Genomic DNA, 15449 nt, shown 5'->3' with positions numbered 1-15449 from the left:
TATCTGATCTAGGTTTTCCAACATTTTAGACACAAATGTGGTAATAATAATGGTCCAAAATGGTGTGAAATTGCATATTGTTTAATTGAAAAACGTAAACATTTTCTTGAGGGAGTACCTCCTGCCAATTAGTGCACCTAAGTCTTCCACAAACCTGGGGAAAACACTGCATGTCACTCTCCCAGCCTGCTTTGGGAACTGTTGGCCATGGCTAATGGCTGCATTTTTGCCAGCCGTTGTGTCAATGCTAAAGCAGATAGCCCGTCAACCGTTGCTCACCCCACCAAACCCCCCTCCCCCCACCACCACTCTGTTTGCACACAAATGTAATTTGTCACCGCGAACGTCTGTGTCACAGTGAGGGATGAATTGTCTCGTCTCTGTTGTTCTCTCCTCTTCTTGCTAAACACTGTATCAATACTAGTTAGCTTCAGCCTGTGGTTTGACATTGTTAGCGTTAGTGTCACTCTGGGCTTTTTTTTTTTTTAAGTGTTGAATCAATACTGGTAGCTGTAATGTGTTATTGGTCGCCTTTGTCTTGGTGTCAGGTGACAAGGGGTTTATCATTTAAGGACTGTGTGGTGGCAGCAGCTACAGCTAGTTGTGTGGAGGATATGCAGAGAGTGACATCATGAGGTTGGAGGTGCAATCTGGCTGTTTTATGATCATTTACTTTTTTACCTATTTATAAGGTTCAAATTTTACTTTCCCTCTTTTTTTGGGGGGGTTTTGTAGAGAAGACTCAGGGGCACACACTAGCTCATATGCTATTCTATGGATTGCAATCAAATTCAGTCCAATACTTTGGTTTATGTAAGTTGACGTGCCAGATGGTTTGTTACACAGAACCATCTGAGAAGCCGCCATTGGAAACTGTTTGGAAAAGGGCAGGCACTTTCAAAAAAATCGCAGGTAGGTGATTGGATGAACCATCTGTCTGTAACGTCCGCCATTTTTGTTCACACTTAAACCACGGCCGTAGCTGCCAGTCGCTCCTTACCGTCAGCTAGGTTCGGTAAGCTTGTAGTTCAGACACAAATGCATTAATTGAAGCCTGTGAAAGTGAAGATGGATTTCTGTGTGAAATGTGATCCCGTGATTCTTGCGCGATCTCATGATATAGCGAGAATTAAAGCTTACATCGGGCCCAAAAAAATCAAGCCCGACCCTACCCGACCCCGTGCATTTCTCTGTGAGGGCTTGCCTCGCCCTCAGGGGTATGCTTGGAGAAGTAACAAAAGAGGACATTGAAGGCTGACTATCATCTTTTCTGCCATGGCAAGCCTGCTTCATGTGTCTGTTCATCGTCAAAGTTTCCGTTTTATTTGCTGTCATAGGCGAGCAGCGTGCCTATGACATGCACTCTACAAAGCCGACACATACCGTATGTTGTCACTGCCCACGACTTATTTAAAATGGTTCCATACCTCCGACTTTCCTCCAAACTTGCTCAAAGTTAATTCCCATAGCTGTTTTTATTTTGTTCTTTACATTATCAAGCTCCATGTTGTACTTAAGCCACAAAATACAGCACAGCAGGCCCGGTGTGATGCGTGCGAGTGGAGGAGACGCTGCGCATGACACATGTTGCATTTTGTAACTTTGTAGCCTAACTTGTGCAACTTTGTACACATTTGTTACTTAGGCCTAAACATATAGGCTATATAATATTTCTGATTATGGCATAGATTTCTCCCAACCTAATTAGGCTAATAAAGTAATGGTTAAAAAAAACAAAAATGCTTGATCAAGGGCCCGGCCCGGCCCGGCCCAAGGATAGTGTCGGGAAATATCGGCCCGACCTGGCCCATGGGTCGGGTCAAGTTCGGGCTCGGGCTCTGGCAGAGAGTTTAAACTCTAGCGAGAATCCAGCTACAGTGCAAGGTAATTGTTTATGACCAAATACCTGCAAAACGAAAGGCATTTCAAATAATGTGTTTCATGCTACTTTGTATTCCATGACAATTAGCCAAAGGTAGCATGCTAACACACTAAACTAAGATGTGAACATGGTTAGCGGTAAATGGTTATAGTACCCGATCGGTACTGGATTTTTGAGGATAATGATAGCGAACATCCTTTCAATTTAAAATGTTTTAAGAATTGATAAGTGACAATGACATACATACTGAGAGGGACATTCTACATCCTCTGGTGGACAAACCATATCTCAAACCTACTGTAGTTTTCAATTTCTGTACTGCAACTTCTTGTTACCTAACAGCCGACATGCACTGATACGATATATAACTGCCCATTTATCGGTCTAGCTCTAAACAATATACCTGCTAAACATGTAAACATTGTCACATTGCTAGCATGTTAGCATGCTGACATTAGCATGTAGCTCCGCACCCTACAGTAGACTCTTGTTTGTTAGGTTTAGGTTTAGGTTTATTTGCACAATTTCAAAATGAGTGAAAAAGATAAACAAATACAGTACAGGGAAAGGCAAAAAACCCCAGTGGGCTTATTTGAAGCCTCCATCTTGATAATTCTAAAATGGCATAACATCATATAGAACAAAAAACAGACAAAATAATAAGACAACATAAAATTGATACAAACTAATAAAATAGAATTACATACAAATATAAAGAAACTCTTGTTTGTTACAGTCAAGTCATTTTGGTCCTCAAATTACAAATAATTTCCTCAAAATACTTATTTTTGCACTCAATATACATCATTTGTTCCCTCAAATGAGAAATGTATAGACTTGTATTACTAAAAATATTTTTATAATAATAATTTATTTGATATTAAGATACTACAAGTTGTGACTGTTAAAGACAATGTGGTGTTATCTTTTACATCCCTTAAATCGATTAAAAATGGAAAAGGGGTATGGCTGCCATACACAAGAGAGGAGGTTGGGAACAAATGAAGTAATCTGAGAGTATCGTTTTATTAATTTGAGGGAACAAACCAGCTGAACACAGTCACACTCAACACAGTTGACAGTCAGGTCTGGAAACATACAACAGCGAGATCCCATTTTGGGATTTGGGGACACTGTAACAAAATAAAGGAGTGTTTCAGCATGGGGTTTGTGGGGGGGGGGGGGGGGGGGGTGTTATATGTCAGCAACAGGAACTTTTCTTTCAAAACACAATCTACTAAATCGACAGAAAAACAAGATAGATGGCTAATAAGCCCCTCCAATCCAAACCTAGAAAGAAAGTCTTCAGCTAGGCCATTTTTCACCGTCCTTCGGCCCTCAATTGCAGAGTAATGGAGACGTTTGGGGTCAGAATTCTAGGAAAATTACCCACAGCAGCAAAGGGACAGAGAAAACACTGCTGGTTCTGCTGGTTTGTGGCGTCATCACCAAAACCTGAAAGGAATTAAGCATCCGTGTATGTGTGTGTGTGTGTGTGTTTGTGTGGAGGGGGAGTGGGTTAGCGTGGAGTTAATATCAATCAGATGTTGAGCGCTACACTGAGAGCAGCCTGGTGGGTAATAATCACGGTAGGGCGTTAGTGAGCGGGGTTTGACCCAGGCTGACCTGGGACCAGCCTGTATTCCTCCCTGTGGGGCCAACATCAATCCAGCAAAGCTCCTGAGGCTCTGGTGGATAGCGAGAGGGGATTTGGCTTTTATTATCTCACGTGAGTCAACGAAGAGGAGCTGTCGGCTTCACAACAGGGGCAGCCGCTCGCCAGGATCATGAAGTATACAAACTTGGTCCCTTCAAAAGAGGAGTTGATTATTTAGGAAACCACCCTGTTTTCTGATTGTTAAACACTGAACATGTTCCATGGGGTTTGAATGTTTTTTTTTTTTATGGACTCTGGAGTGATAAAACAGATGCGCTTGTTAAAGGCCATAAACCTTCAATTTGAGTGAAAACAAAACTTGGAAGGTCTTTTTCAAAAACATCATCCATTTGCCCCAACAATCTCTGTTTGCCTAAATCTATATCTTAATGTTAACTGTATGGTTACATCAAAATCTGAGTTATAGTTCATACATAGAACATTTGTTGTGTGCCTCTGCTGGTTGCATCCTGTTTTCTCTCTCTCTCTCTAGCTCTGTTAGAAACCTTTCCCTATCATGGAAATGGAAGTGCACTATACATTGTGTTCGCCATTTTGTAGTGGTGTTTAAATTATCCGCAGTTAATTTCATTCACTATATAGTCCACTATAAAATACCCACAATGCACTGCTAATTTGAGTGTACATACAATGTACCCTACATTTTACTCCCGTATACCACAATGCAACGCGGGCGTGTTTTCCCAGAGGAGATGAAGAAGCAGAACACCTGTGGAAATTTGAGCAGGCTTTCTAAATAGTGAAAATGTAACATGCAACATATATACAACCTTTTTTCTATTCTCCTGAGTGCTCCGGTCTTTTCAGGGATGTATTAAAAGTAGTTAAGTAAAAGTTTTGTTTTGGTTTGTTCACATGATGCTGGGCGCGCCCACCTCCTTCACACAAATAACACAGTGTCCGAAATCTTGTTCGTTAATTAGTTCACTAATTAATAAACACTATATAGGGAATAGTTACCGTTTCAAAGACAGCTTCTGTTCTGTCCCTCATTCCACCCTCCTCCCTCTGTTGCACACCTTAGTGTAATCAGTGTTCAGGTAGAGTGGGGGAGGAGATAAGAAGGCAGAGAGTGCAGGGACAGGGGGCACACGTTTTGAGGTGGGCTAAGTGTTCAGACCTCCGAATCACTGCCCACGTCTCACATTATTTCAGTAGTTCAAATAGCTCGGCTGCTGTACCCATTGACGGCTGCATTTATCTATCTAATTAAAGAATACATACACAAGCAGATAATAATTTGACCAAGCATTCAATGCCAACTTCCAATACGTTCAATACTATTGTTTGGAACTGTGGTATCTGTAGTGTTGGAGCCCCCCAAAGAGACTCTGACCTCAAAGGGACTCAGACCTTTACTTGCCAACTCACATCTATTTACTTTATCTAACATGTTACCTAAACGTACCCCTTATAAACCATGTTCTTGCTGCAGCAAGACTGAGTGCATATTGGCTTTGTACTCTCCGGGTTCTGAAGGACTCGTCATTGATGCTGAATCTTTGATGTAATAAACCTTTTATAATCAGGATCAGTGTCGGCGAATACTTCTTCTATACAGCACCACAGCAACCAAACTAAAGATACCACGGAACTTCATTATTACTGGAAAAAACATAGATGGGTAGGAGTAGGTGTGAGTGTGCATACTGTATATCTGGGATCGATGGTGAGATGAAGGGTTGTATGGGGGGGAAGAGGGGTGGGAGTGAGTGATGTAGCACAACATAGAATAGAAAAAGCAGTGTAAACCCAAATCGTCGAGTTTAGTGCTATTCAGTGCAGCTTCAATAGGTGTCCACAATCTACAGTATTTCACAAATAAGCATTGTGAGCTAATTGAGTTATGGTGTGTTTAGCCTGCCTACCCCTAATGCATTGCCCTGGAGCATCCAGTTTGAAGTTTGGTTGAAAGAGAACCTCCCGTTTTGCTTGTTTATACAGCAAAAGTCCATATGCAGCTGCAGACATTTAAGCTTATGTTCCGATTTCTCTTTTGTTAAAATGCATGCAGGGTGAAGATTACTGATTTCCATACATAAAAAGTTGATGCAAATATTTTCTTATAACAAGCTCTTGAAACAAGCTTGGCTGCCTTCAAACAAGTGAGGTTCTTCATTATTTATGCAAAAGTTAAGTAGAGGATAATTTTAAGACCAAATACACACATACAGTACATGATGATGGACATTTCTTGTAGTGTTGTAAAGGACCATTCTTGTTGTTATCAGTAGCCTCGCCCTATTCCAGTTCCTTTTGATTGTTATGGCCTGTTTCTCACTGTCTGCAGCCCTAATGACAGCCAGACACTACATTTTTCATTATTATTTTGGTCCCAAATAAAGCTTCAAATCATGGCTTCCTTGAGATATACCAAAGTAGCTGCACCCCCAAGTCTTGGTCACCACTTCCTTGGCCCCTGTTTCCTCTGAGTCATGGCGTTTAATTTCCTGGTTGGGGGCTAAGATGTTTTTTTTAAGAAGGGGGGTTGGGGAGTCAGGAGTTACTTTACAAGTGGCTGACGCCCATCACAGACATTCCAGGAGGTCCAGATAGAGGGATGGAAGAATTGGAGAAAGATATGAAGAGATGGAGGAAAGGGGATCATGGGTGGAGTGAGGGATGGGTTCAAATTGAGGGTGTGTGTAATACAGTACCAAAACATTGGCCAGTTACTTGCCCTCAGATGCACTTCTATTCTCTTCAGCATGAAGAAAACACTGAGTTCTCAGTGTCGTCCGGCGACTTTCGTGCGCAGAAAATCGAGTGAAGATAATGACCTCTTCTGAAGAGTCCATCATGTTTTTTTAATCCTCCGTGTCCTCCTTGGCTACTAGCTACTGCGTGTTTAGAATTCCTCATGGGCAAGACAGAAACTACGCCAAATATACATTTTGTTTCCCCTAGATTCATTCTGCAGCGTAGTGCTGCCATGAGTCCATGAACAAGGAAACACGTCTGTAACAGCAGGACAGTCAAGTGTGTCATCTAAAATGCTGAAGTCAGTTAAAAAGGTGAAGTGAAGATAACATTGTCGGTAGCCTAACAGTTACAAACGGGCTCGGTTATGAACGACCTGCTAACGTGCTGACGGATTTGGTGGTTTTAGCTGAGCTGGACCAGAGAATATTAGGTTGAAACAGATCTGTGATGCTGTTTTGCCCCCATTGTTCTCCGTGATGTTTACTGGAAGTGATGTAATGTAGCATTTTATGTGAAGTGGGCACTGCACAGGACTCTGTTTACAAAAATACCCTTTTAAATGCTATATTGCTTTAGGGCTGAACAATTAATGGCAATTTTATCGAAATCTCAATATGGAGTAGTGCAATATCCAAATCGCAGGGGTGCGGAATATTTGTTAAAGGCTAAATATGTGTCAAACCATTCTGAATGAAGTATTGTGATGCTGCAGAGACGTGCCAGCCTACAAATCGTATCCTACAGACTAAAGAAAAAAATCTTTGTTTGGTACGGATCCATTTTCCTCATATCGTGCAGCCCTATATTGCTTGTAAGGAAATAACGGGAGTGACAGGCAAACCAGCTTTAAAAGTGTCGTATTTTCTTTGTAACTAAGTGCTGTGCGGTGGATCCAATTCTTGCCAATGTAAAGAGGTTCATGTGGATTGAAACCTTGGAAGTGTTAAAATACATGAGTCAGACTCAAGGCCCGCTGGCCAAATCCGGCCCCTCGCAGACTTTGATCCGGCCCGCATGTCAGTTTAGGTTCACAATAAATTTTGGCCCACCTAGTTTGTCACTATTTCCGACGTTACTGGCGATTTTTCCGACGTTTTAGGTGTTTTTGACGCTTATTTCAATGTTTTTGCCAGTTTTTCCCGACGCTTTCGGAGCTTTTCCGACATTTTTGCGCTTTTTCTGATGTTTTTGTCATTTTTTTCCCAGTCTGGCCCTTAGAGAAATTGAGTTTGACACCCTTGTGTTAAATTGATCTGCCAGGCTAAAGCAGTCAACATAGGGAAAACACTGCCCAGACTTTGGATCCAATTGATCTCTGCCTCTTCATCTTTTGTGTTCAGTAGATGTGATAAAGGTTTGCTTTACCATACTGTTGCTTCTGCATGCTGTCCAACTGAATAATCTCTCTCTGCTTCTCTCCTTCCTTCTCTTTCGTCTGCAGTATGGATGTACGGCTTTACAGACAGCCCGAGGAAAGAGGCCTCAGGTAGCCTTGTGTGTCTATGTCAACATGTTAAATATGCATGCACTACTGTGAGAGCAATATGCCAGCTGCATCTCTTTTTGGGCTTTTCAGTTTGTTTCAGTTCACACTTCAGCTTTCTCCCGACATCTGCTTTGCATGCGCTGTGATCAGCCTCTCCTTCCACCCGTCTGCTCAGATTCAGCCTCTCTTTCTCTGCAGTCTATCCATCCATCTCTGCAGACCTGGTTGGCCAACAGCAGCTGGGCACAGTGCCAGAGGGCCAGAACTTAGTTTTTAGGTTTGCATGTGGCAAAGCGCCCTAGACTGAAATGAGGTATCACGTCTGGTTCTTTACATTTGTCTGCAATATGGCTGAAGATCACTGCCTGTGACCTCATTCAACTTTGGGTGTATAGGAGTGATGGTCGAGAGGGAAGAAGTGGAATTGTAATTGTCGCTATCGCAAATAAACGAAATAACTTTTTTACCCCCCTGCACATATAAACACGCATTTTGACACAAATGTATTTACAGATTTGCCCATGAGACATTTAACTGTAACTGATGCATTGCTGAAAGACACATACATGTTGATTCCTTCCATTGGAGCTATCAGTGTGTCATAAGGCTGTGTATTGGCAAGAATCTGGCGATACGTATCACGATACATGGGTCACGATTCAATATATATTTCGATACTGTGCGTAAGGCGATATATTGGGATTTTTTTTTCAAGTATAATTTTAGAAAAACTAATATTTAAAAAAAAATTTCAAAAGACATGATGTGCATAAAAGTCAAAGAAGTTTACTTTAGGTAAACAATTCAGTACACAGAAAATCACACTGCCAGTTTGGGATTGTGGTTCACAGGTTCTTAGTGAGCTAATGTTTAATGCTAAAGTAGGCCAAAGTTCAGCTATAGCTACATCGTTAGCTTCTAGCAAAAAGTCAGGCACTGCTAGGCACTGTTAGGCAAGGACACTAGTGGTGTGTCTCAGCATAGCCATCTGGCGGTAGGGGGTTTAAACACAACATAAACGTGAACCACTGTCTTACATGAATATTTTTGCACGTAAACTAAAAAAATGGATATTGCGTTTTTGAAAATCGATTTAGTATTGCTAAATAAAATATTGCGATACTCAAGTGTATCGATTTTTTCTTACAACCCTAGTGTGTCAGTACGAGTTAGGAACAACAGAGACAAATCCCCTTTGAAACGACTAAGTCAATCAAAAAAGTTCAAGTGTATAGAACGAATCACCGTGACGTCGCGCTAGCACAAAAATCACTTCCAGGTAGACAAATAGCAGTTGATTTGAACTGTGGAGATATGTGAAATCGCCAAACTTGTTTGTTGCCATTTTCAGCCGTAACTGTAACGTTTGAAGATATTTAGTTAAACACGGAGGTCCGACCTATCTGACGTTTCTGCTGTGCTTATTTTCTGTCCTGTGTTGCTTTGCTAGCGTCTTTGATAATCCAAATCTAATGTTAGGAACAGCGACATCTCCCCGCCAGTCGGACTGACTGTTAGTTTGGGTGGTGTCATTTTCTTTAGTCTGTGGCCCAACAGGTAAATTAGCTCTCCAACCTAATGTTAGTCAAAGTGTTATGCATTTTAGATAAATGAGATTAGAGTTTATCCTGGGGCACGTTCAATCCCAAAACGGTGTGCACCGTTTAGCTACGGTTTCCGGGTTGAACGACATGTTTTCTCGGAACATTGCGCAACGAGCTTTAAAGGTGTGTTTTCTCTCGTTCGGCGGCTGTGTCAGAGATGTCACCCAATCAGCAGCAATGTGTATGTAAACTCATGGTAATAAAAAGGCAGTGCGCTCGCGTACACAGCAGGGCTTTCAACGCACCACCGTTTGAGTTTAAATAAACGTTTTGATCCATTTTGTCGGGGCTGAACGTGCCCCAGTTGTTCTTCGTTCCTGTTTGCTCAGCTCTGTTAAATTGTATGTATGGGATGCAGGAGTTTTCTACCAGGAAGTTATTGTACACACACATTGTAATTGGGTCTAAAGAACTTGGAGAAATCTACTCCCTCATCTTGAGCAATGAAGGTAATGGGATGTTGAAGGCAGAATGTAACAGGTCTTCAGGATTCATGGTATTTCTCAACAAGGAGTGGTTGCCATTACAACAGTATAAAGCGTTTAAATAGCTGGATCTGTGCTGCTTTATTACCTCAGGCTGACTTTGATTGCTCCCTCCACATAGGCTGCTTACGTTCTCCGCAATATGTTCCTTTTCTTTATTTGCCTCCTGGGAGAATGCACGAGAAAGACAGAGATGAAGGCCCAGCCTCGCCCAGTGGGGAACTAAGGTTATGAGCATTCCCCGGTGTTTGCTGCCTGTTTATTTGCCTAACATGTAGAGACGCTTAATTGTGTTTTAAGCACTGCGCAAAAGCTTTAAGCTTACTTTTGATTCTTTCAGGCTTAAATACGTGAGTGCTCTGCAACCTGTTTCAATCTCCTAAACACATTGCAAGGCCACTAAGAAGAAAGTATTTACGATTCACTCATCTTGTGAACACCAGACCTCATCTTAGGTCATAGCAAGCAAGATCTTCTCTTCAATCTTGAAGGACAGTGTCGTGTAGCGTGCACAGCTTAACTCATACAGTACAATTCATGTTCAAGGTCCAATCCCATTTACAAAATGACAAAGAGGCTGACAGCAGAGAGTTCACTGTCTCAGATGCAGTCCTAAGTGGGAAAATGGAGACTTGCTGACAAAGTATGCTACTTACCTTTCTTCTCAGCAGCAGTAATTAGCCAGCGCTCGTGTTTTTGCTCCACCTCATTTCTGTATTGTGTCCTTGCTGGTGCTGACATGCCTTTTCCCTTCATGTATGATGTATTACTTTATTTTTATAACATTACGTGTAGGACTGCAACTAACGATTATTTTCATTGTCGATTAATCGATTAGTTCAAATGTCATAAAATGGCGAAAAATGTGGATCAGTGTTTTCCCAAGATGACGTCCTCAGGTGTCTTGTTTTGTCCACAACTCAAAGATATTCAGTTTACTGTCACAGAGGAGTGAAGAAACTAGAAAATATTCACATTTAAGAAGACGGATCAGAGAATTTTGACCTTTTTTTTTTCATTAAAAATGCATCAATCGATTATCAAAGTACTTGGCGATTAATTCAATAGTTGACAACTAAGCGATGAATCGTTACAGCTCTAATTACGTGTATCATCTTCTGTATCTCTTGGCCAAAACGTGTCTGTCTATGTCTGATATGGCTCAGCAGTTAGCTACGTGCTAACCAGCTAACTCAGCAGGATCTCTCTTTTGACCATCTCTGCTTTCCCCTACCTGTCTTTACATCTAATCCAGTCCTAGTTTTCTTTCCGCTATACCTGCTGCTTCAAATGGAGGACCAAGGTGTTTTAAAAAACACTACAGGTCACCTGTGTTATTGGAGTTGATTGATCATTATTCTCGCATTGCCAGACCTTCCTCCACAGCACTGCGGAGGAGGGTCTGGCAAGTCCACACAGCATTCTGGGACAGTAGAAAAACGTGCTCTGGTTTATTGGAATGTTTTAAACCAATCCCAATCATTGCTGTCACAAAGAGAGATTTTAAGTTCATAAGTTGTCGTCTAGAGCCCCCCAAACTTTGTGAAAAATCTATGACATACACTCTCAACAAATATCGGTGTATTAACAGTTGTATGACTGTATATTTTAATAGAAATTGGCCATAGAATGTGATTCACAGTTGTATTTACGAAGGTTGGTTTTGGGAGATGGAGAGATTTTTTCTTCAATGTTTGTCGCTTTTTTCGACATTTTGACAAGTTTTTTTTCAAATGTTCTGTATTTTAACTGTAGGTACACACATCATTTCCGTTTTTTTTAATTACGGGTCAAAGACCGGGTAATGATCTGCCAGTACCTTTTCTGTTATTTTACGGATTTATTTCTTAGATTGTACGTAGCGGGACACTTTGCCTCCGAACTACAAGGCAACATCACATTCGTGTTGAAGTCCCTGTCACTGCTTACAAGTCCGTCCAGTGAGTCATACGCTTCGGGTCGTGTGAGTGAAACATGAGATGCTATCTATGTTACAGACGCTAAAACCATTTTTACAAATATTACTGCGGTTCTATGAATTCTAGGTGATCGCCAAATGTTATATCTAGGCATTCAAACTCCTGAAAAGTTTGTTCGAGCTAAAAAGGGGGTGTGAAGTTGCTTGTTGACAATATTATCCCTCACCTTAACCTACCTTAATCATACTGCAGCCGCCGTACACTGATGTTATAAGAATCCTTTATTTCAAATAAGAAAATGGCATTCAAAGTTCATAATACAGTGTTTTGATTTTCCCAATATCAATTTTCTGTTTTAGGGAGTAGGAGAAATTCATTTGATGATCTCTCTGTGGCCAAACAAGCCAATAAGGTCTACAACTCAGGTTCAGATCAGATATTCACCACGTGAACTCAGTAAATGAAATCACTGCTGGCATTGAAAAGGTTAAACATCAGATAGAGAAAGAAAACAGAGTGGCCTAACCCCAACTGAAATGCTTTCTTCTTTTGTTTCACATAAACACGGACCCAGCCTCCTTCCCTGTTTCCCTCTCTCTCTCTTTCTCTCTAGTCCACTCATATGTTTCTATTTAAGGCCAGCAGTGCCGACTACCATGATTGGTGTGCCCCCCCCCCCCCCCCCTCCTGACTCGCCGTCCAACGGCTGGCTCCCAAAGGCAGTGGAGGGGAGGCCTTTCCTCTCAACCGCACTGATGATTTTCCACAGGGAAACTTCACCATTCTTCCACTCATTCGCTCCCCAGTCTTCCCCTCCAACCGTTAGCAGCTCTTCTACGTCTCCCTTTTCTTTTTACTTCTCTGTCTTCTTCCTTTTTGGAATCTTAAAAGTTTTAAGTTTAGGCCATGGATCCACTTTAGGTTCGAGATGCAGCCCCTGCAAACACCTTCATCCCGTTCTCTCCTTTTGTTTTGATTCCCTTCCGATGCTCCTCTGTCCGTTGCTGTGGGCCGGGGGTCGACTCAGCTATATGGCCAGACGTTTGGGACTATGCAGCCAAGTCGTGAGCTTGCGTTCTGATTGGTCAGGGAGAAACAGTGGCAGGGAGCGGGGGTTGGCCGATGGCAGCGTACCGGGTGCACAGCGGCAGCAGTGTAGTTGGTCGCAGGGGGCGATTGCGGGGTGCCACGGCGGGCAGGTGGCTGACAGCCTGTTTCTTCCCCTCAGGGATTGACAGCTCGGAGCCCATGGTGCTGGAGCAGTACGTGGCTGTGGCCAACTACGAGAGGCAGGAGAACTCGGAGATCAGCCTCAAGGCCGGCGAGACGGTGGACGTGATTGAGAAGAGTGAAAGTGGTGAGTGGATTCTTGTTTTGTTTTGTTTTGTTTTTGTGCCAAGCATGTCTTTACTGAACTCTGACAGCCATCCATACACTTAGGTCCATAACAGAACAGTATTATTAACATATGTTGAGTGAAAAGTGAAAAATTATGTTAGAACTGCCTGACATTTGGTTTGTTTCTTCCTGTTTGTATCACCCCCTCTCTGAGTACACATTAGTAGCATAAACATTCTTCACATGCACAGAGAGGCATGCTCTCTCAGCACCTCTCTGTCTCCCTTCTCTTGATTTGACTCCCTCCTTCTCTTACCCCTTTGTCCGCAAGAGTCCCCCACTCCAGCCTCCCTCCCAATCCTCTGGTCTCCCTCAGTCTCTCCCCTCTTCTCCCAATCTCCTGATCATCAGCTGGGGCTTGGCACCACCTGTAGGTGCTGTTTGTCTGGCAGAAGTCAGCGTGTGGAGGAAAGGCAATGTTATGGCTTGCATTTTTGCAATGCAACAAGAATCTCAAGTAAATTCAGAAGTCATTTTTCAGCTTTCTAAAAATAAGAGTTGAGTTGTTTGATTGCTTGAACTGGGATAGCGCAACATCCAATATGTATACAGAGAACAACAGTGACAATGTTTGACAAACAATGCCGATCAACTGAACGCCGATAGTATTTGCATCACCAATAGAGCAGCGCTTCACTTGTTAACCTCGCCTTCCCCCTGAAAAAATTCTGTTTAGCAATGGCAGAGCTGGATTTGATTTTCCACGCAAGCAGCCACTGACAGCCAGCAGCTTGCACAACTCAAGAGAACTCAGCAGAAAGCTTGGCACAAATACGTCCCCATCGTTCTCTCCGCTCTTATCTATACACTTATTACGTGTATGAATTAATTTTCTTTAAGATATCTTGGCTTGCACATCTTTGAGTGATTATGTGCCTTAGTGAGACAGTGTCGAAACAGCTTGCAATTTCTCCGCGTCTGTGTATGATTCACATGACATTTGGTGCATTTCCTTTTTGTCCCCTGTCAGCACAAATGAGATAATTGTTCAATTAAGTTTTGACAGAGTAACGAAATTGCATGGGAAATGATTTCTTTTGTCATGTGGCTTTTGGTGAAATTGTACGGGAGAAAGTGAATGCCTTCTCAAGATTGACTTCAAGGACATGTATGTCTTAATTTCCGGCTCTCTTTTCAGATTTGTTTGTGAGGTTTTGAAATGTCAAGGGTTCCTGTTAGCCCTTGACTTGAGGGGAAATTCATTTTTCTCATGCAACTTTGATTACCAGAAACTCTTTGGAGTGAGGTACATGCATCATTGAAGGTTTTGTTTAATGAATATTCATAATTGTGCCTTAGTCATTTTCTTCTTTGATGCCATTTTTCAATATCTGGCCTGACAGCATCTGCTCACCAGACCCATCTGAAAGCTCCATTTTGAATGTGAACATTTAACATTAATCAAAGCACTTACAGCAATATGAGCAACTTCTGAACTCGGAGGAACTTTTGCCACGAGGGGTTCATATGCGTGCTGTCGTCATTTACTGGGCCAAAAAAAGTGGAGCAACAGCCATGATGATGATGATGATGATGATGATGATGATGATGATGACGATGACATCACTCGGAGGCCCATGCCAAGACAAACACATCTGAGAGTTCGTATAATATCCCACAAACCCCTTCCTGCTTCCAAGGCTTTACTGCAGCCTCCTGTTCTGCTCGTGCTGATTTACTTTGACGTTTTCAATGTAGAGACACTGACAGTTCGGCTGTTAATTAGAGCTTTTTTAATCTTCTCCAAGCAAGACTGAAATCCATATTTTACCTGTTTTTTTTTCTTCGAATGCAGATTTTTGGGCACAGATGGTATCACACATTAATCTGCTGTTCCTTGTTCCAACGCCGAATATTTCAACCAGATTTTAAGGCTTGACCCGATATATTTGTGAGTTCAACTTCAGAGTCGGATGTTGTTTTTTTGCCCCTGTGAGAAGTTATTGACCCTGGAAATCTAGACCCAGCTGTTTCACTGTACAGTGTCAAGAAGACCCATTGTCAGTGACAACTGGTTAAATTATGAGCTGTGTGTGAGGCGGGGGTTGAGGAGTGGATGAGTTTGCGTGGGTGGTTATGCCGTGTGTGTGTGTGTGTGTGTGTGTGTGTGTGTGTGTGTGTGTGTGTATTCTGTGTCTAAGTATCCTTGCAGAAGTATCTTTAGGAACTGCTATCTAGTAGAGTGAGATTTATGTAGCACCAAGGGGGTGGGGGTTGGACAGGCCGGAATCGTCCCTGAGAGAGGAGTAGAGGCCACGTCTGGGCCACTGTCCTGGTTTTCTCCCTTCTGGTTC

The 15449-nt window shown here is 42.3% G+C and overlaps 1 protein-coding gene across 2 annotated transcripts in view; it reads left to right on the top strand.

Annotated features, from left to right (window-relative positions):
* Positions 1-15449, top strand: part of sh3pxd2aa (SH3 and PX domains 2Aa) — a 153660-nt gene that overhangs the window by 89999 nt on the left and 48212 nt on the right. For both annotated transcript variants that reach the window (XM_078264831.1, XM_078264823.1), the window contains exon 7: positions 12986-13114. In XM_078264831.1, coding sequence (XP_078120957.1) covers positions 12986-13114 — 129 coding nt within the window. The remainder of the gene's footprint in view (positions 1-12985; positions 13115-15449) is intronic.

Source organism: Sander vitreus, chromosome 2, assembly GCF_031162955.1.
Source record: "Sander vitreus isolate 19-12246 chromosome 2, sanVit1, whole genome shotgun sequence".
Classification (NCBI taxonomy): domain Eukaryota; kingdom Metazoa; phylum Chordata; class Actinopteri; order Perciformes; family Percidae; genus Sander; species Sander vitreus.
Note: the sequence above shows the minus strand (reverse complement) of the source record. Positions and strands in the feature narration are given on the sequence as shown.